The 25,855-nt window shown below is 35.3% G+C and overlaps 2 protein-coding genes across 2 annotated transcripts; both read left to right on the top strand.

The window, feature by feature from the left end:
* Window positions 1–395: 395 nt before the first annotated feature.
* hepacamb (hepatic and glial cell adhesion molecule b) lies at window positions 396–9,942 on the top strand. Its single transcript, XM_056252905.1, has 7 exons — window positions 396–673; window positions 5,509–5,850; window positions 5,965–6,246; window positions 6,363–6,456; window positions 6,550–6,635; window positions 8,870–8,940; window positions 9,282–9,942. Exons 1-7 carry the CDS (start codon window positions 592–594, stop codon window positions 9,609–9,611), a joined length of 1,287 nt encoding a protein of 428 aa, XP_056108880.1. The 5' UTR covers window positions 396–591; the 3' UTR covers window positions 9,612–9,942.
* Window positions 9,943–13,525: 3,583 nt separating this feature from the next.
* ccdc15 (coiled-coil domain containing 15) lies at window positions 13,526–25,353 on the top strand. Its single transcript, XM_056252902.1, has 10 exons — window positions 13,526–13,992; window positions 15,458–15,607; window positions 16,578–16,754; window positions 17,113–17,229; window positions 17,318–17,494; window positions 18,928–19,032; window positions 19,723–19,826; window positions 21,714–21,911; window positions 23,216–23,364; window positions 25,164–25,353. The coding sequence occupies exons 1-10, from the start codon at window positions 13,795–13,797 to the stop codon at window positions 25,280–25,282; spliced, it is 1,494 nt and encodes a 497-aa protein (XP_056108877.1). The 5' UTR covers window positions 13,526–13,794; the 3' UTR covers window positions 25,283–25,353.
* The last annotated feature ends 502 nt before the right edge of the window (window positions 25,354–25,855 follow it).

Raw genomic sequence — 25,855 nt, 5'->3', positions numbered from 1 at the left:
GTTATGAACAATGAGGTGGAGGGAGATCATGAAGCAACAATACAAAAAATAATAATGTCATTTGGATTTTCTTTATGAATTTGTTTTGTAAAGTTTATCAGGAAAGGCAAAGTCTTGCAGTGCTGTCAATTTTTCTTTTGTTATTGTTATTTTCCCATTACTTTCATTCATCTAAGTTTTAGTTATGGTTTTGTTGCACAATTATCTTTTTTTAAAGAATCCAGTTCTTTATTATAATAGTTATTATAATAATTACTCAAGGAAAATGCATTAGTAAAATACAATAAACAGTCAGGCCGTGTAGCAACAACAACCTCCCCACACACTACCACCCCTTTCTCCCCCTTACACAAACAGACCCATTCAATGACTCACAAACATGCTATCGTGTTGCACTGGTTGTGTGAAAGCATGTACACATGCACATGTGTGTGTGACTGCACGTCTGTGCGTGTTTTTGCGTGTGCGTTTGTCAGCAGCATGGCATAGCCCAGCCTCGGAAGGAATGGCAGGACTCTGAGTTGGGGGACAGGCTCAGAGTGAACAAATCATGCTAATTGTTTTGAGAAGACTGTGAAAGTTCGACCCAAGATGAAGGCAGAGAAGGAGTCTTTCTCTTGGGCATCAGCTGCTTTTGCAGCACCTCTCCTCTTGATCCTTCTGATTCACTCAGGTAAGAGGGACAAATGTAAATTTATATTCAATGACAACGTTCCACTGTCGGCCTTGACCGAGAGCTTATGGCGTGGTGCTGGCTGCAGGTTAAAAAAATTACAGAAATTATTTTTAGTTTTATATAGTCTGTTTTGTATAAGATATGTCAAGGACTTCAATGTTATAGCATGTGTTGTAATGAGTAGAAACCAGAAAATAACCACCATATTATTGATTAGACCACAATATACAGAATTTGGACACTTCTGCCACACTTCTAGTGTATGAATTCCATAGCAGATAACAAAATATGAAATCAAGCGGCAAACAAAATAATTCTAAAGCTTTCTAGTTTTTTTTTTTTTTTAACTAGTCACCTTATTTCATAAACAATAACTGGTGTCAGTGTGATGGATGGTTGGCTACCCAAATTGTTAACACTTTATTTCGATGGTCTATAGACATTCTACTAACTATGTAACTGTAACTACATGTCAACCAACTCTCATTAGAGTATTAGTAGACTAGTAGAATGTTAGTAGACTCTTAGGTCTTAGGGTTCGGGTTAGTTGGCATGTTGTTGCAGAGTTACTTTATTGTCAGTGAATTTATAACAGACTTATAGTCTGTATGGTGGACCATCAAAATAAAGTATTAGGAGATATTAAGCATACTCTAATGAGTGTTAGTTGACTTGTAGTTGCAAAGTTACTTATAGTTAGTAGAATGTCTAAAGTGGACTGTCGACAAAGTGTTACCCCAAAATGTTTTTTGTTTTGTTTTGTTTTTCATATATTTTGGTTTCTTTAATAAATGGTTTTATATCTGGATGTATAATGCTATGACATTCATTCATTATACGTAAGTGTGACTTGATTTATTGAAAAATTCCTGGAATTTTGATACCACACCCAAATGGAAATAATAAAAAAATTGAGTAAAATAAAAAGATGCTGTGTTTCTATATAGGTTTCTGTGACCATTTGAGTGTTTGCCTATCCGGATCTACTGTCAGAGCAGATAGCAGCATTGAGACAATTAGTTACTAGAAGGACAAAGATGTATGGACTACTGTACTTCATATTCCTATTTACAACATCATGAAACCCCATTTCTATCCTCACATCATGACTACTTTAGAAGCTGTTTGTGTTGTACAATTGGCCAATGTTGTCATTAACAAAGCCACAGGAGCCCCGTGTGTCACTTTTCATCTCATCACATGGATTGTTTGTCGCTCTGTGGGCCCTTTTCATTCCAGGAAATTGGGCCAAACAATTCAAGCTTTTGTGTTCTCATCTCTGGCAGACCTTTCACACTGTAAGCAGTTACCAGGGAGATGGGCTGTTTCCACACAGGCTTTATTATGCTGGTTATCAGAGAAAGAGGATATTTTACATTAAATTACTTAAGGCTTTAGAAGGTGATCCACTAAAAATATGTATTGTACAGTACAGAAGTAAAACAAAACTTTTTTTAATGAAGCATTTATATTTATTAATATTATCATGAATGGCATAAATGACAGGCTGATAACGAAAACTGATATGTGGGCCCATATTTAAAGTAGTCTGGGTTGTTTGCATGGCTCAAAATAGAAAAACTCCTTCAAAGAAATTAATGCTTGATTAAGCAAGATTGCCTTCAATTGGTCAAATGAGACAAGTAAGATATATACTGTATAATATTGCAAAAGATGAAATATCACTGTTTCCACAAAACTTTATTGTCACAACTGCACAACTGTAAACAGCACAACAGTTTTTAACATTGATAATAATTTAAAAAATATATATATTGAGCAGCAAATCAGCATTAGAATGATTTCTGAAGGATCATGTGACACTGAAGACTGGAGTAATGAGGGTTTTAGTTAACAAAGAAAACAAAGGAACTTAATTAGTAAATTAACAGGGCACATGTTAATGACATAACTAAATAAACAGACTGGGGAAAACTAGGTCACAGGACTAAACCAAAAACACACTGAAACATAGGAGACAGAAAATACATGTAACAAATATTTCGCAATATTTTTATTGGTTTTTAATCAAATGAATGCTGCCTTTGTGAGCCTATATAGAATACTTCTTGCAAAAGCATTAGGACATTTTACCAACCCCAAACCTTTAAACAGTATATTGCTACAATAACTAGTTAGTTGGATTTTGTTATTTGTTGTCTGTCTATGAGCCTATCAGAACAGACTTGTGATCCATTTTTGGCCTGCACCCATAGCCATTTGCCATTATGTGATTTGAATCATCAATATCTGAAAGAGCTCAGTTGTAAAGGGTGTTTTAGGCTGTGCAAGTGTCCTGTATGAAGGTTATGGTGTTTTTCTGTCTGTCAAAGGAATCTGATGAGTATTATTATGGCTTCATTTGCACATGATTGCAGTGAAGTTAGACAGAAGGCAGGGAGAGGCCTTAACAAACTGACACATTAAGTGTATCTTCCCTGTATGTGTGGAAACAATAATAAGGGGAATGCTGAATCTACGTGAACTAATGAACAATCATCAAAAGTGAACACATGTGGAACTTAAAGTCTGAATAAAATGGAAATTAATCAAATTGTTAACCCTCTGGTGCTCTTTGGTCATTTTTGACCGAAATAATTTTTTTACTTCATCGGAATCATACGAAACTTGGTAAAGGTTTTGGCACTTGCTAAAAAAAAACATGGATATGGACATGATTCTAAAAGGATAAATGGTCCTGAAAAAAGAACACCCTTGTACTCCTCATAGTCAAAAATAATCGCATTGGAAATTAATGGAAAATTAATTAATGTTTTTTTTTTTTTTTTGATATAAAGCTCAAATTTTGAACACATCTTGTTTAGATTTATGGCTTTGATTTTCCTCATAGTTTTAGAGTAAAACGTGTTTCGGAAAATATATTTTTAAAAAATTAAATAGTATTTTTGTGCATTTTTCATAACAATAAAAACGTAAAATTCTATAACTTTTTTTTATTTTTGTATATTTTTTTTTTACATTATTATTTTTTTACTTAATCTGCCAAGTGTCGTCTTTGAAAAGAGACCAAACTTAAGCCTGTGCTCTGAAGCATTCAAGATTTACGACAGTTTAAGTTGGAAATTCCATTTTCAGGTCTATGCTTAAAAAGTGAATAAATGGATTATAACTACTGCATAAATGTAATTTAGTACCTTAAAATACCGTAGAAGTACAAAATATTAAATAGAAAACATTATCAAACTAATTAGTTTCATAGAAATAAAAGAAATAAAAAATATTCTGTAATTTTTTACCTCCATGCAAAGAGCACCAGAGTTAAATGCATGTTATTTATCTTATTGTGAAGGTTTATTATTATTATTATTATTAAATTATTATTAAACTCTGCCCCTTTCTTGCAGTCGACCTCAAGCTTGCATTATGTCTCCAACCAATCAACACTCAATGAACCAAGTCCCCGTCCTAATTTATTTTCAATAATCTGTTTCACTCAGATGTGTCCACAAAGATGTCGCTACTTCCTTTACATAGCAACTTTAAAGACATTAAAGACTCAAATGCTGAATTTACTTTAAAATGTCATGATTTCACAACTGTGTTAAATAGCATCAGTCATCTATCAGACACTTTAATCCCTTGTGTCCTACAGTGCACTTACTACAGGTTCAATCCTTGTAAAGGAGCCTGAGGTGAAGTGCTTTGCTCAAAAGCATAATGGCTCATTGCATGGGTCACTCCTTGTGTGGATCAAACCATTAATCTTCTGATTATGAAACCTGAGCTTTACCCACCACACAACTTTTACACCACATGACCATTAGTTGGATGCAAGAAAGTTTGTGGCATGTATGATGCATGTTGGGGGAAACAAAAATGTTTTGATTAATTGAATAGAATATTTGTGGGTTTGTCTTTGTTTTGTTTTTAGTTAAAAAAGCACTATGCACGTACAGCAACTAGACTTTAAATTTAAGATTTTTGTATTTGAATTGCGCATCAAATTTCCATTCATTTGAGTTAAACAGTTTTAACAACAAATTAATACACTTAATATGATGCATATTTGTCAGTCATAAATAAAACAGGTAAGATTTCTTCAAAAAACATGGCATAGTTTATTGTTAACTATTTGCATTTGATTTTAATTAAATAATCATATTTTTTAAAAACATTTATTCAAATTGCTGAGAATCATCAGCATAAATCTGTTTATTGGGAATACAATTACATTTATTCAGTTAAAAAGTATGAACATGGTTAAAATATGCTTGCTGTAGAACAAGCAATATTCAATTAGTTGAAATAAATCAAAACAAATGAGATGAACTAAGTCTAATGATAAATATACAGTAGCCTGGTAATTGTGTAGAAATGTAACCTGTTTCTTACCTGTTCCATTTCTGACAACTATCACATTTAAGTTTATTTATTTGTTTATGTTAAAAATGTGTAATCCAAATGAATGGACATTTTATCTGCAATTCAAACACTTTTTTTTTTTTTTTACTGGTAACACTTTATTTTGCAGTGTCCTTGTTAAAAATGTTACATCTTACTATAATAATAACAGTAAATTAAGCATAATTACATGCAACTAAATCAAACCCAAATCTTAAAACTAACTCTATAGTAAGTACATATCATTAATTAATATTACTCAGTACTTAAATATATGCTTACACTGTAACAAGAACACCTAAATTAAAATGTACGCACACATATGTTTTGAGTGCAGTCAGCACAAGATCAGGTAATGACTGTTTATGAACTTGATAATGATGCCACACCAGCTGACTTGGTCTCTTCACATTTTCACAAACTAACATCAATCTCATAAATCAGATGTTTAATAGATGTTTATTTCACAGCATGTGTTCAGGGGGTGAACATAACCAGTTTTGAGACGCTGATCAGAGGGACAGTAGGTGGAGAAGCTCTGCTCTCTGTCCGATACTCAAGCAGAAGTCTGGATCCTCCTGTAATCAAATGGCAGCTGAAGAGGGACAAACCTGTTACAGTGGTCCAGTCCATTGGCACGGAGATTATTGGTAACCTGCGGCCGGAATACAGAGACCGTATCCTTGTGTTTGAGAATGGTACACTGCTGTTGCATAACCTCAGGCTGTCTGATGAGGGCACTTATGAAGTAGAGATCTCCATCACTGATGACACCTTCACTGGAGAGGGCAGCATCGACCTGACGGTAGATGGTAAGACTCTAGTTTAAGAACATTTTGAAAAGAAAATCAGACATTGTAGACATTTGGGAATCATTATGATCTCATTAAATCATACCAATAAAATCTTGGCTGATGTTTTACCAGAGCCAATCTCTAAGCCACACGTCCTCATGGTCACTTCCACTGTTCTGGAACTGACAGAGAATTTCACAATAAATTGCACCCATGACACGGGCACAAAGACCACCTATAGCTGGGCAAAAGGTGGCCATCCATTATTAAATGAGACCCGTCTGCTGCTGTCAACGGACCAGAAAGTCGTGACCATCACACGCGTTCAGATGGTTGATGATGATGTCTACAGTTGTATGGTGGAGAACCCGATTAGTAGCATGAGAAGTCTGCCAGTGAAACTCACGGTCTACAGTAAGAATGGGAACATTTGAACATAATGAATACATTGATACTGTATTATAGACATGTTTATGTAATGTTTGCAGTTCTTTAAGAAACAAAATGGCTGAAAATGTTCTCGTTTCCAGAAAGGAGCTCCCTTTATATCATACTGTCTACAGTCGGCATCTTCGTCCTCGTCACCCTTGTAACTGTGTGTGCTTGCTGGAGGCCATCAAAAAAGTATAAACCTATTTTTCTTTTTTCACTCATCCATCATGAAGTTAATAATATTAGTGTAACTGAACATGTCACCATAAATACTTTCATTGCCAGATCAAAAAAACAGAAGTCTAAAACTATTATACCAAGATCCATTCCTCAAAACCACCACATCAGGTATCATGACGTCAAACCCGAGGGTATGTATTCATTGTAATTATGTTGTTATTTAATATTGATTTGCTGTCCATATCAAATGTTCATCAGAGTAAATGCACCCTGGGCTAACAAGCTTATTTTACTGATTCGCCTTCTCTATGCTCTTTTTCAGTTTCAGTTCCAGTTCATTCACCTGGCCCTTGTTAATTAACTCATTAGTTCCCTCGTTTAGTTCTAGTATAAATGCTGTTTTGTTCTATTCATGGTCCTGTCTTGTCAGTGTGTTAGAATGTGCTATTCTGTTTCTTCAAGCATTTATCATGTGTGTTTCCTTGGTGGAATCAACAAGTAAAGACTATTTTGAGTATCTCCTTTGTCGTGCTCTTTGTTATCAGCCACATACAGAAAACAGGACCAAAAGACAATGAAATGGACTGCCTACAGCTGAAGATCACCTTCTCTTCTCCCTCCAACAGAGCAGTAGGCCTCTGGAACAATATGTGGAGGAGTTTTTGCATTGTTACAATCTGAGCTGGAGAACTCATATGCTCAAGGCCTGTTTTCAGGAGGGACTGGATGATGAACTGTATCAGTTTCTTTCTCCTGGTAAAAGCATCTTTTTTTTGGTTGAATATATTTATTATGTCCTCTGGTTGAATGGTTCTGATTTCGTTATTGAGGAAATGAATGAGGACATTTCCAGCTGTCATCCAGTCCCACCCCGAAAATGTTTGGGCACTCCAGCAAACTCCAAGCCTGCGTCCAAGCCCTCCATGGACCTTACCATCAGGACCTCCACTCCAGAATCCACTCCCGATTCCGTTCCAGAGACTGTCTGTTCCAAGTCCTTTCCAGTGAGAAAAATTCCCGAGTCAATTCCATTGAGAGATATCCCCAAGTCTATTCCATTGAGAGAAATCCCAGAGTCCATTCCAGTGAGAGAAATCACAGAGTCCGTTCCACTGAGTGAAATTTCCCCTGTAAAGTCCTTAGCCATAGTGGCAGAGCCAAGCTCCTGTGGCAAGGCCACGGAGGCTGAGTCTTCCTGGCTCCCGGAATTGCCTGTACCTCCTTGGCTCCCTGAGCTACCGGCACCTGGTTCCCTGCACTGCCAGTACCTCCCTGGACCCCAGGACTACCTGTACCCTCCCTGGCTCCCTGAGCTTCCAGCACCACCCTGGCTCACGGAATTGCCTGCACTTCCCTGGCTCCCTGAGCTACCAGCACCTCCCTGGCTCCCTGAGCTACCAGCACCTCCCTGGCCCCCAGGACTACCTGCACCCTCCCTGGCTCCCTGAGCTACCAGCACCTCCCTGGCCCCCAGGACTACCAGCACCTCCCTGGCTCCCTGAGCTACCAGCACCTCCCTGGCCCCCAGGACTACCTGCACCCTCCCTGGCTCCCTGAACTACCAGTAATTCCCTGGCTCCCTGCACTACTGATACCTCCCTGGCTCCCTGCACTACTGATACCTCCCTGGCCCCCGGGACTGCCTGCACTTCCCTGGCTCCCCTGCACTTACCTGCACTACCCTGGTGTTTTCCTAAGCGTCCAACTTCTCCCGGCGCCCCATGCTAATAGCTCCCCCCTGGAGGCTTCCTATCCGGCCAGCGCCATCCTGGTCATTCCCTGCTTCAGCCCTGCGTCAGCCTCCAGGATGCTCAACCCCCCACCCCCCGATGGACTCTTTTTCCCTTTTTGTTTTGATGCGAGGTCGTGCCTTCCGGGAAGGGGGAGTACTGTCAGAGTCTGTTCTGTCTTTGTTTTCATTGTTCCCCTTCTGTTTGCTCGTTTTCAATTGACCCAGTTTTCCCATGTGTTTCTTTGATTCATTTAATTAACCTGGCCCTTATTAATTAACTAATTTAGTTCTAGTATATGTACTTCCTGTTTTATTTAGTTCATGGTCCTGTCTTGTCAGTGTTAGAGTGTGCTATTCTGTTTCTTCAAGTTATCTCCTGTGTGTTTCCTTGGTGGAACCGCAACAATTAAGGACTATTTTAACTATCTCCTTCATCGTGCTCTTTGTTATCAGCCAAACACCATGACAATGTTATATTTATTATATTAGATTAGATTTATGCCATGTGTGATTGTCCATTTATATATTTAGATGATGATGTAATAACAATAATGGCTGATAATGAGTACAGGATATATTATATTATATTATCCATTAATTCTCCAAACCGTTTGTCCTACGTAGGGTCGCATGAATGATGGATCATTAACTTTATATAACATTTCATGTTAAATTGTTCATCTATATATCTAGATGATGTCATCCCAATAATGACTGATCATGAGCGGAGGAATCCTGTATCACTCTACATCTTAAAAGAGAAGGTATTATGACATCATTATTTAATTTCCCTCTCCCAGCACACCCACTTTATTGTTAAAAATAGTCTTTCAAGTGGATGAGTGGTCCATTATCTCAGCAGAACTGTCTGTGAGTCAGAGAGCAAAGGTTGAACCCGCAAACACCTGACTGCTTCAGAAACATTTCTATGTATTACACATTAATATTTATGTTGTCACCACATAGGCTATTCTAATATACAGGTTATGATGTTATTACACCTTTGTTACAAGAATAGCCTAGACGTTTTGCATGTCTTGCTAATATGAAAGTGCAATGATGTAGGCGTGTGAAGACTGTAAATTCCTGTACTTGACATCCTCAGGATTCTCCTCCTGGTGAACCAGCATCAACATGTGAAACATGCAGCTCCATTAGCGGCAGCCCTCCAAGCTACAGCAGCTCAATACCTCCTCCATCCGACTTGCCTGAGCCTCCAGCTCGCTCCACTCGCAGATACCCTCGCACCTCCACCAAATCCCCACCGCACCATCGCCGGAGGAAGGGACACAGTCAAAGCCCACCAGCCCCTTCCTCGCCCCATATCCGAGACTCCAGTCGAGTCTCACAGCCCCCTGAGCCCTCGTCTCCAGCCAGGAGGCCTGAGGATATATCCACCTCTCCACAAGAACCCAGAGGCTCCCCAAAAATATAGATGTTGATGCACTGACCACGTCTGCCAAGCCCACATGCTGCAAAAAGTCAGATAATGACCTGCACAAATACTTGCATTAATGTATGTAAATATGTAAATACACATATATATGTGTCTATGCTCCAAAACTCTGCAAACTTGTTTAGCTTCATCATGTTAAGACACATTTTATTTGAAAGCATATTGTGAATGTTGAGTTGATCTAACACACTATGGGCCAGATTTACTAACAGCTTGTGCCAGCGCAAACTCTTTTAGCGTTTAAAATCTATTGTCAGGATTTAGTAAAGACACGCAGTGAAATTTTAGTGCTGGGAAGGCGTGGACAGGGTTATTTTTTGCGGCTGATCTAATTGCATATGCATTTGTAGGAGTTTCCCTTTCAGACGCAAAATTTATGGGAGTAGAGTATTTAAGTAAATCAAGCACTGTTATATAAGGTTTGCGCTAGTCGATTTACTGATATTTACGCCATTATTTAAAGGGATAGATCACCTGAAAAGAGAAATTCTTTCATTAATTACTCACCCTCAAGATCTTTCTGTACTCTTCATAAGTTCATAAAGAGGTCGTAAAACTAATCCATATGAATTAAGTCAAAATTTTCTAAAGATACTCGATCGCTTTATAAGATAAACTGATTTAATTTAGGCTTTTATACACAATCTTAACATTAATCAGCGAACATAAACAGAAGCTCAACTGAACCTGCATGACGCACGAGAACAAAACTCATTGGTTCTTGCAGAAGCTCAAACGTGCTGCGTAACACACTTAACCTCATCGGTTCTCGCACGTCAAGCTTGAGCTTCCGTTTACCATGTGAATAAAAGGCTAAATTCAATCTGTTCATCATAATGCGATAGTGTCTCTTCGGAAATTTTTGACTAAACACCTCAATTCATATGAATTCGTTTTACAATCTCTTTATGACATTTTTGAAGTGTCAAAAAGCTGTCAACGGAGGGACAGAAAGCTCAGATTTCATAAAAAAAAAATAGTTGTGTTCTGAAGATGAACAAAAGTCTTATGCATTTGAACTTTGCACTCCCATCGCTTTTTTATTTTTATTTTATTTTTTTTATTAATCTTTCACACTAATTTGTCCTGTTTAGTAAATCTGGCCCAAGGTCTCTTCACCCTCAGAGATGTCTGGGTAGTGCAATGTGAAAGGGGGTGTGGGAATTATATGCTTTGAGGTCAAATAGGGATGCAAAAAACCGACAACATAACTTGACGATACTTCGACATTTTGTTCTACAACGTAAATTACACACACCGAAAACGTGAATTTTGAAGCAGTTATGTTTATTTTTGAAAACATATGTTTCTCATAAGTAACAAAATAAGACAGTTTGGGGTGTAAGTGTGTGTAGTTTACGTTTTATAACAAGACCTCAAAATATCGTCAAGTTTTGGTTACCACAGGTTTTTATTTTACTCACAAAATGAAAAAAAAAAACATTGGAAAACCTCATTGGAAAATCTTGAAGGAACCACCGGTGAATTAGTCTTCCGGGTTCTGACGTCACCTGCAAAATCCTCTGCTAAAGTCTATACCTTAGGCTTAAATCCCAGAATAAAATATGTAAAAATATATCTTAAAATATGTCAGTGCCATTGTTTTGTCGCAAGATGCACACCAGTGATGTTTTTTTCTAAGGCACAATAATAAAAATTACTTAAAGTCTATACCGTAGCACTCATAGCAACACACTAGCAACCAACCAGAATTCCCAAGCCATAGAGCTATCTACATAGATTCCGCATTAGCGGCTGTTTCACTGGGCTGCTATATGTAAGCCATCAGCCATATCGGAGCGGCGGCTGTTTCAATGGGCTGCTATATGTAAGCCATCAGCCATATCGGAGCGGTCCGTGAACATTTGAGAGCAAGTTGACTGACTGTCTGCAACCGTAGTTAGCCACATATTTGAATATCTATATATGAAATAGACTTTACCTGATGATTTTGCTCAACTAACACAATACAACAAGACGAAGGCGTCAGCTAACACGTTAAAAAGTTACCGTAGTAAAAGTAAAAACATGTAATATTGAGTTAATACATATAAAAACACAAAGCAACACATTCTCACCTGAGAAAGTTTATCCCATTTCTTCAGGAATTTAAATCTCGGCGGTTTCAAAACCATAATGCTGTGGCATCATTGATTCTTACTGTGAGTGACAAAACGCTGACCGTTGCAAGATGGCGGGCTCGCTGACGTGTCTCGCGGTCGAATGTGGATCCTACGTTTAGCTACATATCTATGTCCCAAGCAAACCACCCAGAACACCCTATAGCAACCACCTAGCAAGATCTGCATTCAAACTACTTAATTGAATACATTGTTTACAATTGTTGTAAGGCTAGGCTTTGTCAAGCCAACATTGAATGTTTGTCTTTCCTTTTTTTCTTTCTTTTTTTTCTTCATTCACTTAAAGACCAAGAACAGGCCTGTTTTTATTTTGGTGAATGTAAATGACAAGTAGAGTTGATCTGTAAAGAAGATGTTAAATAAAATATTGAGAAAGATCTAAATGCAATCTTTCACATATTTGATGAGACTTTGCACAGTGTTTCACCCGCCAATAATCTGAGCATTATGTAATCGTGTCTCTCTCGTCAAAGTTCATTCTGTCCCTGAAAAGGGAGAGACAATGTGCATGCTGATTCACACAAAAGACACAGTGTGCTCCTTGTTATGCATGGGCACGGCCGTTGAGAACAGGCATTGTAAAGGGAGCAGGCTGATCTTGTGTTGATTCATACCCATGCATAAATGTATAAATTGGAGACAGAAACCCAAATAAGCACAGAGAATGCAAATAGCTTACCCTGTGGAAAAACAATCACTATACAATAGTTTCAGGCATGAACAGAAGTTTTAAAAGTCAAGTCAAGTCACTTTTATTTATATTGCGCTTTTTACAATACAAAGCAGCTTTACAGTGATAGCAGGAAAATTATATGCATTTCGGCTGTCATTTTGGTGTTGATTCAGTTCATCTAAAGAAGTTCTGCAAAAAAAAATGATCTAGCTAATCGTCGAGCTCAGTTCAGTTCTCATACAACAGCATCAGTACAGTCAGATCAATAATATTGTTGAATATTAAAAGACCACCTCCTGGTTTCATAGTGTTTTTTTTTTTTTCTAAGGCACATTAATAAAAGTGAATTATTAATGAACTAAGGCCTAATCCTGACTTAATCTAAGCCTTGTCTGTGAAACCGGGCATACAAGTTTTAAAAAGAAGCATAAGTAGGACATTACATGACAACAATGGCTATTTAAAATGATAAAATTACCATTTTCTTTATATGCATTAAAAAATAAAACGTTACATCTGTGCAGTGAGGTTGTAAATAAATAAACACATACATACATAGCCTACATACATTCATAGCCTACATACATACATAGGCTACATACATAGCATACATGTATACATACATACATAGCCTACATACATACAGCATACATACATAGCCTACATACATACAGTACATACATACATGGACATACATACATAGCCTACATACATACATAAGTTACATACACACATAGCCTACATACAGAACATACTTGCATACTTACACATACTCTGTTTTAAATTGCTACACAATATAGCCTACATTAGATTTACAATAAAAAAAATCAGGGCTATGAAATTCGGTGTAAAACCTACTATATTTAATTTTAGACGCTACTAATTCGGTTAGGTCTAGAGAAAAAGTAGTATAATATGCGTGGAACTAAAACGAGCTGGTAGTCTGTTTCCCATCGAACGTACATTTAAGAACACATCGGGCGTGACCAAATCGCTACAGCTTAGTTTTGATAGGCGTTACTTTTGACCAATAAAATCATACCTTTACAAAACTGGGACCAATAGCATCACAAATGGGCGTGTCTTAAGCGGTTGTGATTCTGTTAGCGTCATTGACAACGGAGTTTTAATTCTGTCAGTTACAGGAGTATAAATACTAACGTTATTTGCATGAGGACGGTAACAACATTATAAATCGCTGTCCTTTAAAAAGACTCCCGTAAAGAAGGTCGAAGGATCAATGTTGTGCTTGCTGCTAATAAGGTCAGAACATCAATGACTCCCGAAAAGCCATACATGCTAGTTATACTCATTCATATCTAACGTTACCAGAAGAATTTATACGACAATGAATCAAGCAAGAACAGCTAAAGAAAGGATTTGCTCTTCGATAACGCAAAAGAATGTATTAAAAGAAAATAAAAGGATAACCTATGGAAACAGAAGAAAGACCAAAGGTGTGAGAGTGTTGGCTGAGAGGAACCCGGCTGTGGCGCCAGTGGGTGTTTGGGTGGAGAGTGGAGATGAGTGTCAGGAACATCCCGAGGTAAAAACTTAACTTACACCGATATGAGAACTGTAACGTTAGAGATGATTAGTTAAAAACGGGCTTCATTGACGGACACAATACGGTATAGGTGTGTGTCGCGCTTATTATAGTCTGTCCCGCATTCTACTGACCTGTAAAACGCGTCTAGAAACACTCCCACATTTTTTTTTTCTTTAATTTATTTGGAAAATAAATAACAGTTACTGTTAACTAACAATTACAAACCAAAATCTAGGCCCAAACTGGCTGGCACAGAGTTGCATCTAAATTCTGGCTACAAACCCCTGTTACTTTCCATATTACCAGGGTTATTATATAATAATAATAATATTATTATTATATAACTAAAATTTCAATAAAATAAAATATGAAAAAAACTTAAAACTTACCTACTTTTTTCAGCTTATTGCCAAGACAGCATTTCGAATTTTCGTTTTTGTTTAAGTACTAAAATAACTAAAACCGAAACAAAAAAATAATACAACTATAGACTTTTTTAAAACACCAAAACCACAACAAAGTTACTAAAACTAATATTAAAATGTGAAATTATAAACTTTGAATATATATATATATATATATATATATATATATATATATTAGGGCTGTCAAATGATTAATCGCGATTAATCACATCAAAAATAAAAGTTTGTGTTTACATAATATATGTGGGTGCACTGTGTATAATTATTTTATATATATAAATACACACACGTGCTTGTATATATTTAAGAAATATTTTCATGTATATACTGTATATAGATTTATATATAATTTATATTATATATAAATATAAATATTTTATATATAAATAATATTTTTTTCTTAAATATACATCCATGTGTGTGTATTTATATATATACAAAATAATTATACACAGTGCACCCACATATATTATGTAAACACAAACTTTTATTTTGGATGTGATTAATCATGATTAATCATTTGACAGGCCTATTATATATATATATATATATTCAAAAAAACAAAATAACTGTTCCTTTTTATACATGATTTTTTTAAACGCCAAAACCACAACAAAGTTACTAATATTAAAATGTAAAATTATAAACTTTGAAAAAAAAATATATATATATATATATATATATATATTCAAAAAACCAAAATAACTGTTACTTATTATACATGTACTTTATTTATAAATTTTGTTCATTTTTATTATTAATGTGGATTTATTTTTAATTATTTAATTTATTTATAATGTGATTTTTAATAAAATAATATATTATTTATTATTTTAAGCTGTTTTTAGACACATCCCAAATTTGCATAAAAGGGTTGCAAAACTTGCAAACACCAAATAAATGGGATCATGAAATCATGGGATCATCAAATTACCTCCTAAAAAAAAACTTTAGGGCCCTATTTTGTACCTTATTTGTGGAAAGTGTAATGTTACGTACAGTCATGTAACGTAAATCTCACCCTGTGTGTGGGGCAGGTCCGGGCTTTGCTTACGGAAGAGCTTCTGGAGGAGACCCGACGAGAGAAAGAGGAGAGTCTGCGCCGGTTTCAGGATGCAGTTCGTAAACGTGTTTCACAGCAGGTCCATCTGCGCAAACAACAGCAGCTACTGAAATCATATGAGACAGTAAGAAATGTCTGTTAATGAGCAACAAAAGGATTGCACTTTTTTCCCTGAGTAGGGCACAATTGTCCATTGACACTTTTATAAGCAATAAAGGCACAAAAAATAGAACCATGTTAAACTATAGCATAAACTTGACACTTTTGTTCAAACGTTTTTTTCAGAGGTCTCTTATGCTCATTTAAGCTGCATTTATTCGATTAAACACACAGTAAAAACATTAATATTGTGCAATATTTTTGCTATTCTTCAAAAGTTTTCTATTTTAAAATGTAATTTATTCCTGTGCCGGCAAAGCTGAATTTTAACAGCATCATTACTCCAGTCTTCAGTGTCACATGATCCTTCATGAATCATTATAATATACTGTTTTGATGCTTGTTGATGATTTAATAAAATTGATTTCATTAAAACATATTTTTGTTCAATTTAATGCATCTTTACTGAATAAAAGTATTATTTTAGTATTTATATACACTAAGTTATATTATTTATTAGTACATTTTCAGTTTTCAGTTTTTCATTTTAGTCAATGTTGTAATTTTGTTCCGCTTTTGTCATTTTATTTAAAATATTTTTTATTTAGCTTTCATTTATACTTATTTATTAAGACTAAATTTAGTACTTCAACTTCAGTACTTTTTTCCCCCAGTAAGTTGCCAAGACAACCAGTTTTGCATCTAATATTAATATTCTATTTCAGCTTTACTTTTCTTTATCAAAAACAATTTCTAATAATTTTAGTTAACAATATTATAAAAAATAAAAAAATCTTTCTGATCCCAACAGTAGTAAACATGGTATAAAAGTAGCTAGTTTTAAACATCAAATATTTGTGAAAAGTGCCTTTTGTATTTTATTGTCACCAACAACCATAAGCTTGTCTGAATAGCTGTATGGAAAATCATGACACCTTATTCTAACAAATGCTCAAATAGTCATTTGTGTGAACCTTTCTTCTTCTTTTTTTCAGGTTGAATGTGAGGACAAAGTATTGCAACAAACCAGCAAAGCAGCCCATCGCCTTACACCTCAAACCAATTTATTCCCTTCCTGGACACATGGGGAGCGAGTTATCTGCAGTCCCAGCTCTCGCTTGGTCAGTGCTCAGGGGACAGAGGCCATTTCTTCCAGTCAGCACACACATCATGTACGGGGTATTTACAGGCAGAACCTGATTTCACCGAGTGCAACATCTTTGTTGATCCTGGAGCAACATTCCAATTAATCAGATTTGAGGGACAAGTTTAGGCTTACAACCAGGGTTAAGTGTCTATCTTTCCTTCGGATTTTAGGAAGAACTTATGAGTAGGGTTAGGTTTAGGGGTAGGGATAGGGTGAGGACTAAATTTTCAGACTGGAATGTTGTTCCATGATCAACAAAATAAGTCGAATGTGTGTATTTACCGAGCATGATTCTTTTGCATCTATCTGGATCATTTTGCTTGCATGTTTTTGTCAGAATCTAGATGTTAATGTAAGGGAGTGTTTCTGGACACTTTTTCCAGGTCAGTAAAGTGAGGAAGCAGGTGAGACACAGACTAGCTGCTCGTCAAATAGTGCAAGATGGAGATGAACTATCACAGCTACCTGGTGGGAGATGGAAAATATCCCCAGCTAGAAATGTGAGTCATGCATGATGCATTCGGATCATTTCTGAGACCTGAACGTTCAGTGTTGTAGTATTAATATCTTCACATTTGTTATATACAGAAACTTGAATCACATACTTTGAGTGATCAGAAGGATTATACTGAAGGTTCAAATGATGGAGGAGAGGAAAACGAGCAGGATGTTGACTCGGAAGATGAGATGCTGTTGGGGCAACATGATCAACCTCTTCATTTGCATCGCCACAGAAGCAAGGCTGTAACTTTTCAGAACGATATGGTGAGAAGATCTTGTTTGGCCTTAAATTTAGTCCCAGATGGCACACCTACGTTAATACACATATTGTGTAAAAAAAAAAAGTCCTGCTTATCAGTCCGCTGGAAAGCAAGGCTTTGCTTACAAAGAAAAAACAGTATTTTTTGTTTGTGTAAGTTTGTGAGGTTTGTGGCATAGGATCTTAGGAAGACATGGAGAGTAAACAAGGGTTTCCTTGAGAACAACATTATATCCTACTTTGTTTGTGCACTATGTTGATTAAATAAGCGTTAAATGGTCAAAAGTTTATTTTTAATTTTTTAGTTTACACACACGTCTTCAGTGTTATCTATATCACAGGTTTTAGATGCTACAGACCCCCAAGTATGATCAGGTATTGATGTATTCATGTATAAAGACCCAATTTAGACTGTGAAAAATGTATATTATAAATTAAATATATATAGTAAGATACTGAGTTTCTGTTCCGCTACATTATCAAGTCTTTTTCTTCTCACTAAAGTATTGTACTCTTAGAGGGCTGTCAAAGTCAACGTAAGATACTAATAAAATACATTTAACATATTTTTTTTAACATTCATATTCTCCAGATTTGATAATATTATTATTTAATGTAGCTTCTAACTATCATTGTGATCATTTTATTCTATTAACAACACTAGTTTTTAACAGGAAGATAAACGTCCATATAGCTTTGTGGGAAAAAAAGGTAACAAAAAGTAATTGACTTTAATCAATGACAATATGAAAGCAAATTATTTTGTTTTCTGGTCTTTGTAATTAGTGATGGGAAGTTTGGATCATTTTACTGACTCTCTTGTTCGATCTCGTTCATCAAAATGAACGAATCCTTTTTTGAGTCATTTCGTTCATTGAAGTGGCTTTAAATGTTATACTTGTAACAGCCAAATTCCCCAAACACATCCACCAACGCAATCCTGATCATATTCTGAATTAAGAAAACATGCAGTCAAAAATAATTATTTTACCTTCCGAGTCTTTCGTTCATTTGTCACGTGACAGACGCAATGAATGGATCGTTCATGAACGACCCATCACTATTTGTAATATCACGCATAGTATTCTTCTCACATAGTATGAATTGGTTTTAATACATGAGAATATATAGCTGTTTTATGTTTTAGACAAAACCCTTTTGCATCTTGGAATCAGCCACCAGTTTGTTGCATACTTAATTATGATTGTATTATCATTTTTAGTTTCACCTTTCCTTAAACATCATATAAAAACTGGTTGGTGTTTTTTTTAATACATATACTTTAGATTGCCCCTTTCTGTTTTTAAGTAGACGCTTTAGAATAAATATGCACTTTCTGAATATGTACTGTTCAAGCTGTCTTACACCAAATGGCCTTTTATTACATTTTCAACACAATATGTTATTATTTCATGTAGATATTTTGATGTCTCTGTAGGTCTATGATCCAGATCCCACGGCTTCCTGCACAGGCTTCACTACTGACTACAGAGCTTCCCAAGTGCTTTGGCCTCATGAGAATCAGGAGGAGCTGAAGAGGCAGGTGAGGAATCACACTTTATTTCGAATAAAATCTCCTCTTTAGGCTCTTTTTATTAGGGAAATCAAAGTAGATTTTTATAAACATGGCAATGAAACTGAATGTCTGATTGTAAGCATATTACACTGAAAAATATAGATAATTCAAATGTACTCTACAGTTCAAAAGTGTGTCAGTAATTTTTTTAATGTTTATTATGCAGACCAAGGCTGCATTTATTTGTTCAAAAATACAGTAAATAACTGTTACTTATCAAATATTATTACAATTTAAAATAACTTTTTTATTTTAATATATTTTATCAGCCATTACTCTAGTCTTCAGGGTCACATGATCCTTCGGAAATCATTCTAATATGCTTATTTTCTGTTCAAGAAACGTTTCTTACGATTATCAATGTTGAAAACAGTTGTCTAATATTTAGGTGAAAACAGATAATCATTTTTTTATTCTTCAGGATTCTCTAATGAATAGAAAGTTCAAAAGATTAACATTTATAAATGATATTGAATAAATGTCTTTAATGTCACTTTTGATCAATTGAATGCATCCTTGCTGAATAAAAGTAATATTTCTTAAAAAAAAAAAAAATAATACCTACTCTAACTGTAGTGTATTTAGCGTTTAGTCTTGATTTAGTCTGTTTTTACCCAAAACAATGTTGTCTTCAAAGTGCTAACTGTATTGTTTCAGAGGCAGTCTCAGTTCCTCATGTATCGACGTCACTTCATGGATACTGAGCGAGAGCAAGTGAAGGAGCACCAAAGGCACAGGAAACATCTGAAGAGAACTGCAAGGTCGAACCTCACCACATGTTCACAAGTCTTTTTTCTACAACAGCACTACATGTTCATCAATTCACTGCTACTAAAAAGAATGTCTATTTTCATTACTTTCCGCGTGATGGTTGCTCACTTCTCTTTTGGTTTCTGTAAGAAAAAATGATGAGGACGTTGAAGATCTCTATTAAGAAGTGTATTGCAGCATAGCATTGACAAAGTACACAAAGCACCTTGGGTTAAACGGAGTCGGGATGAACCCTGACCAATACAGGCTCAAACATTTTATACTGTTTCTACACTAGTCCTCTCTTGCATCATGTAAACAAGGCTTCGTTTTAAATGTAAATTAAGGACAACAGTTGAAGTGATAACCTTCCATACCCACATCACAGATGTTGGTAAAAGTGTGATCACTAAAGGGGTCGTGTGATAGGATTATACTCAGAAAGACATCTGTCTTTATGATTGGTAATCACGGTCACTTTGTCACAGGATAGTTCTTGATGTCCTGCTGATGCTTCCATGAAATAACTGATTAAAGGGATAGTTCACTTTGAAATTAATTTTTGATATGTTTTAGCTTACCTCAAGGGCATCCAAGATGTAGGTGTCTTTGTTTCCGCAGTAGTTTCAATTTTGATATTTTTAGGTCAAACCGTTCTTGTCTGTCAGTCATATAACGCAGGTCTATGGTCACCACCTCAAAGAGCATGCACAGAGAAGTCCAAATTAAACATGATTTAATGACTCGTAAATGTATGTACACATTGATGGCCTAAGACACGAAAAGAGTGGTTTGTGTGAGAAAACGAACAGTATTTATATCGTTTTTACCTCTTGTAAACACAGACCGAAGCGCCCGCGCCCTCAGATCACTTGGACGTGGCTGTGGTTACAAGAGGTGAAAACGATATAAATACTGTTCGTTTTCTCACACAAACCGCTCGTTTCGTGTCTTAGGCCATCAATGTGTACTTACATTTACGAGTCATTAAATCATGTTTAATTTGGACTTCTCTGTGCATGCTCTTTGAGGTGGTGACCATAGACCTGCATTATATGACTGACAGACCAGAACGGTTTGACCTAAAAATATCAAAATTGAAACTACTGCGGAAACAAAGACACCTACATCTTGGATGCCCTTGAGGTAAGCTTAAACATACCAAAAATTAATTTCAAAGTGAACTATCCCTTTAAATACTATTCCGGTGGTACTATTCTCATATTACTGAGACCAGTAAACTGTCTCTATGATAACAAAGCCATTTTGGGGATGAGTTCTTTCTTAAATGTATTTTGGAGTGTAATCTGGGAAAGACTAATTTCTTATATTTCTCTCCTGTAGCCAGGCTACGAGAAATAGTTTACATGACTGATTAGTTAATGTAAAATAGTAATAATACTGAATTTAAAATGAGATTGTGAGCAGGTTTGCCATGTCTTTGGGACAAAGACCAATGTAAAAAGACATGACTTAATATTCTAAAAGGTCACTCCCATAACAAATGCAGAGTTTCTAGTAACCATTATGCCGTTTCCTTTTGATTCCCAGAAAAAACACATAAATTGTCAAAATGTAGGTTTTCTATTGATGATATAGAATTTAGGTTAAAGTAAATAGATTCTAACAAAATGCATATGTATGTGCACATATGAAAATATTTTGTACAATTAATTTAAAAATGATTTTTAGATGTAATTTTTGTATTACAATTTATATTTTTTTTAAATCATTTTAGAAACCTGTCCCTACGCTTTACTGCATGTATTACACTATTGAAGCAAGTAACCACACATCATTTTCTTTTCATTAAGTTGTCCAAGAACACAAAAGACTTCATGCTGCGCTCTATATTATACTTTCTTTTATAAACCCAGAGAAATCTTTGCTGTGTGTAGGATTAAGAATGAAAAAGAACAACTCAGGAAAGCTGAAGAGAAGAAGATGGAAAGGCAGCGACAGCTGGAGGAAGAAAGAAAAGACATGGCTGAGAGGGAGTATTTGATTTTGGAGCGATTGAGGCTTGATGAGGAGGAGGCAGCAGCAGAGAAGGTAGAGAGACGAGAAAGAACAAAATGGATCAAAGAAAGCAAACGGTACATACTGCCAATAAATGCATGACTATGTTCATTATTACCATAAAAACACTACTGTTCAAAAGTTTGGGGTCAGTAAGATTTTTTTATTGTTTTTTGAAAAAAGGTCTTATGCTCACCAAGGCTTCATTTTTTTTATCAAACAATACAGTAAAAAACATAATATTGTGAAATATTATTCATTTAATATAACTACTTTCTCTTTTAATATATTTAAAAATGAAATTTATTCCTCTTTTGGCAAATCAGAATTTTTAGCAGCCATTATTCCAGTCTTCAGTGTCACATGATCCTTCAGAAATCATTTAAATATGCTGATTTGCTGCTCAAGCAACATTAGCTATGTTTCCATGCAAAGCTGCGAATTTAACTTATATGCAAAATTGGAATATCGCATAAAACATTTGCGATATAAGGCAGTGCCTCCATCCCATGTTTTCAAGAGAACAAAATTGTCACTTCCTGGGAAAATGGCTCAAAATAACGGTAATAAAAATGGAAATGGCGGCAACCTGATTTTTTTCTTCCTCCATCATAAATGACTTACTCCTCAGATCGTGCAGATGAAATGCAATAAATGCTGTCATTCATCTTGCGTTTGAATGCCTGATGTTTGGGAACGCAATCATGTGATTATGGTCATTATGCCCAATCATTTTGATGACAGACTTTTGTTCTAACTAAAACAACATTTGAGATGCTGTGCAATATAACTGGTCCGTTGTTTAGTCCAGTTATCCAATCACATCCTCTGTTTAGGCTAAGTCACATGAGTTTTGTTTGTTTTGTTATTTATTCTGTAAATGTGTTTCCATCATAGTTTATGCGCATGTCTTGTCTTCATGACTCAATTAAGCGCATACATTTTTTATGCACATTTTTAGTATGGATGTGCATCTTAGCATTTCCATCCGGCGTTTATTTTTTATGTAATATCCCAAAATTGGCATAAACATAGGTGGATGGAAACATGGCTGTTGTTGAAAACAATTTTTTTTTCAGGATGCTCTGATGAATAGAAAGTTCAAATGAATAGTTTTTTTTTAATAGAAATCTTTTGTAACATTATAAATGTATTTACTATAACTTTTGAAATGCATCATTGCTGAATAAAAGTACTTTCTTTAAAAAAAAAAAAAACCTTAATGACCCAAAACATCATAAATGCTAGGATTCCATAAAAACCATAACCATAAACAAAGAGTAAATGCACCATAAAATCTATTGTTTCACATTCAAAAGATCAGAATTGTGTTGTAATAACATGTAAAGAGCTGTCATGGCATGTGATGATTTTGTGACAGGTACATTGAGGCAATGCAGGCTCTGCTGAAGGAGAAACTGGAGAAGGACAAAGTAGAGCTTCCTCCTCTGTGTTCCTGTGGAGACACTTTCTGGGACAGTTATCCTGATACCTGCGCCAACAACTGTATCTTCTACAGCAATCCAAAAGGTAAACTGCTCACTCTGTATCCGTTTCATTTCATATTTTCGAATAAGTATAGAACATCTCACTGCTCCTTAAATGAAAATGATTTGAATGTCCTGTGACACTGTGTATTGAGTTTTTGCTCTGAACAAACAAGTGACAAAAAAAATGTGTTAGTTGCTTAATTCCTATATCTGTGGTGTTGTGTGGGATAGCCACACCCACAGTGAAACATCATTCGTCCAAAATCCTGCTTCCTCATAACTGTAGAATGAAATTCAGGAGTGTTCTGATTGGTTGGGATTGTGTTGCTGGAAAGGAAACCTTGACACATCGTGCCTGGTTAGAAAATGGTTTTACTCACAGTACCGTGACTTGACGGACGGTGCATGTCATAACTGTAGATATTTTTACCAGACAGTGTGAAGTTTAATCATGGATTTAGTTCATCATAGCAACAGCCTTATTTTATAACTAGATGAAAACAAGTTTTAAATACCCTAATGTTTTAAAAACTGCACTTTGGCATACTTTTTAAAAGGGTACTTACGGTTATATAACTAAATGGAATGTATTTAGACACTTAATATGCTATTTACAATTAAATGATAATGTATTATAGTTTGAATTTATATTTAAATAAAATGAAATGTACTTATGAGTGCTTTTTTGACCCACTTAAGTTACTTTAGGCACATCTACATAATCTCATAATTGTTTCTATTGTCTTTGAAATATGGTTAAAGTGTACTGCCAAATATGACAAGCATTTATGGTAAACTTAGATATACTTGACATTTTTATTGAAACTTACATGTCATGTATTTAAATATATTTTAAATATATATATAGATCACTACACCCAGTGATCATGTATAAAAACACTTATATATATAATTCGTTCACTTAGAAATCAAAACTCAATGTTTTGAGAAACGAATACATTTTTCATCCTTGCATATCAGTTTATTTTATAAATATATACTGAATATGTTTGTAAATCAAGTCACCTTTATTTCTATAGTTCTTTATACAGATTATTTCAAATCAGCTTCACAATAGTAACAAATTCAAAATTCTGCTGTAAAGCAGCTTTAACAAGCCAATAGTGTCATTCTTCAGTTCAAGTCACTTCAGTGTTGATTCAGTTCAGTTCAATAACTGTAGAGTTTATCAATGCATGTTGTAAATACAGTGTGTTTGTTCACATACATACATGTGACAAACTCCTGTACACTCCACTGCACACTGATCGAGCATAAGTCGCAGCTGTGTTTTACATCTCTCACATCCGTGTGTAGTTTGGCATGTAAATGGCTAGTTACTTGATGGTTTGTGTGTAGAGTTACTTCGCCAAAACACCATATTTAGAAGAGTTAAAATAGTTTTGGATGAAGTGTTTGCTTTTGCAAAAGATGTGTGACGTTTTGCATGCTCTGTGCGTGTTTTGTGTGTAGAGTTTCGAGAAATGAAGCCATAGTTTCAGAAAATGTATTTAAGCAATTTTAACTTTAAATGTAATATCAAATAACAGTACAAGTCCTTTACATGTGCTTTAGTAAGTCAGCACATGCAAATAAGTGTACTTCTTAAAAGCGTGATTACAAATGGTTAAAACATGATTTAATGTACTTTAATTTATTTTATTTACTTTAAAAAGTTTAATTTTACATTATTAAATAAACCTGGCATTGTATATTAAGAATATTGTTGGTTTCTTGACGAATTGCTTTGTTCCTCATTTGTAAGTCTCTTTGGATAAAAGCGTCTGCTAAATGCATAAATGTGATGTTATCTTTTTTCTTTCTTTTTTTTTTTTGCAGCATATGCTCAGGCTCTGCAGTCTGTCTTGCTTAGCTGTGATCTGAAGGAAGGAGGTCTTGGACAGTATTCGTCCACCTGGAAGGCATCCTCTATGGATGTCCATTCTCAAAGAAAGTGATTGTATTCCATCTTAAGAGTCATTATTGAACGTGTTTTAAGATTAGACAGCCTGAAGTGTTATGTTGTATTAACTTAATGAGTACATGGTGTTCATTGTACTCATGAATGGTTTTAAATAAACTGACATACCTCAACGTGACCAATATTTGTATTGTTTTAATAAACCTTAATGAACTGAGAAATTCAATTATTTGATTGTTTATTGTGTCACAGGTTGGTTTTCTTAGAGCACCTAAATGCAGTGCTTGAATTGAAGCCCCCCATAAGGCATTAGGGACCCCCCATACAAAGTAAAAAATTGTCTTTTTATATATATTTTTATTTTAGTAGGGATAAAGACATGCAGTGAGGATACGGTAAATTCTGTGAATTAATTATTTGCATTCATGTGACTGAAGTCTGTTTCATGTCTCTTTAAAATGTAAACGCCCCTACATCTAAGACCGCTAAGGGCACATTATGCTTGCTTGGCACCGCGCCGGTGAAGCTAACTTTAGTGAAAAAATGGAGAATAATAAACCTCCACTTGGAGTCGGAAAGACTTTTCTCTCTCTGTCTTTCTACCATATTT

This window comes from Rhinichthys klamathensis, unplaced genomic scaffold (genome assembly GCF_029890125.1).
Source record: "Rhinichthys klamathensis goyatoka isolate OS25496 unplaced genomic scaffold, OSU_Roscu_1.1 h1tg000099l_1, whole genome shotgun sequence".
NCBI classification, from domain to species: Eukaryota; Metazoa; Chordata; class Actinopteri; order Cypriniformes; family Leuciscidae; genus Rhinichthys; species Rhinichthys klamathensis.
The sequence above is the reverse complement of the archived record's forward strand: the minus strand, read 5'-3'. Positions and strand labels throughout refer to the sequence as shown.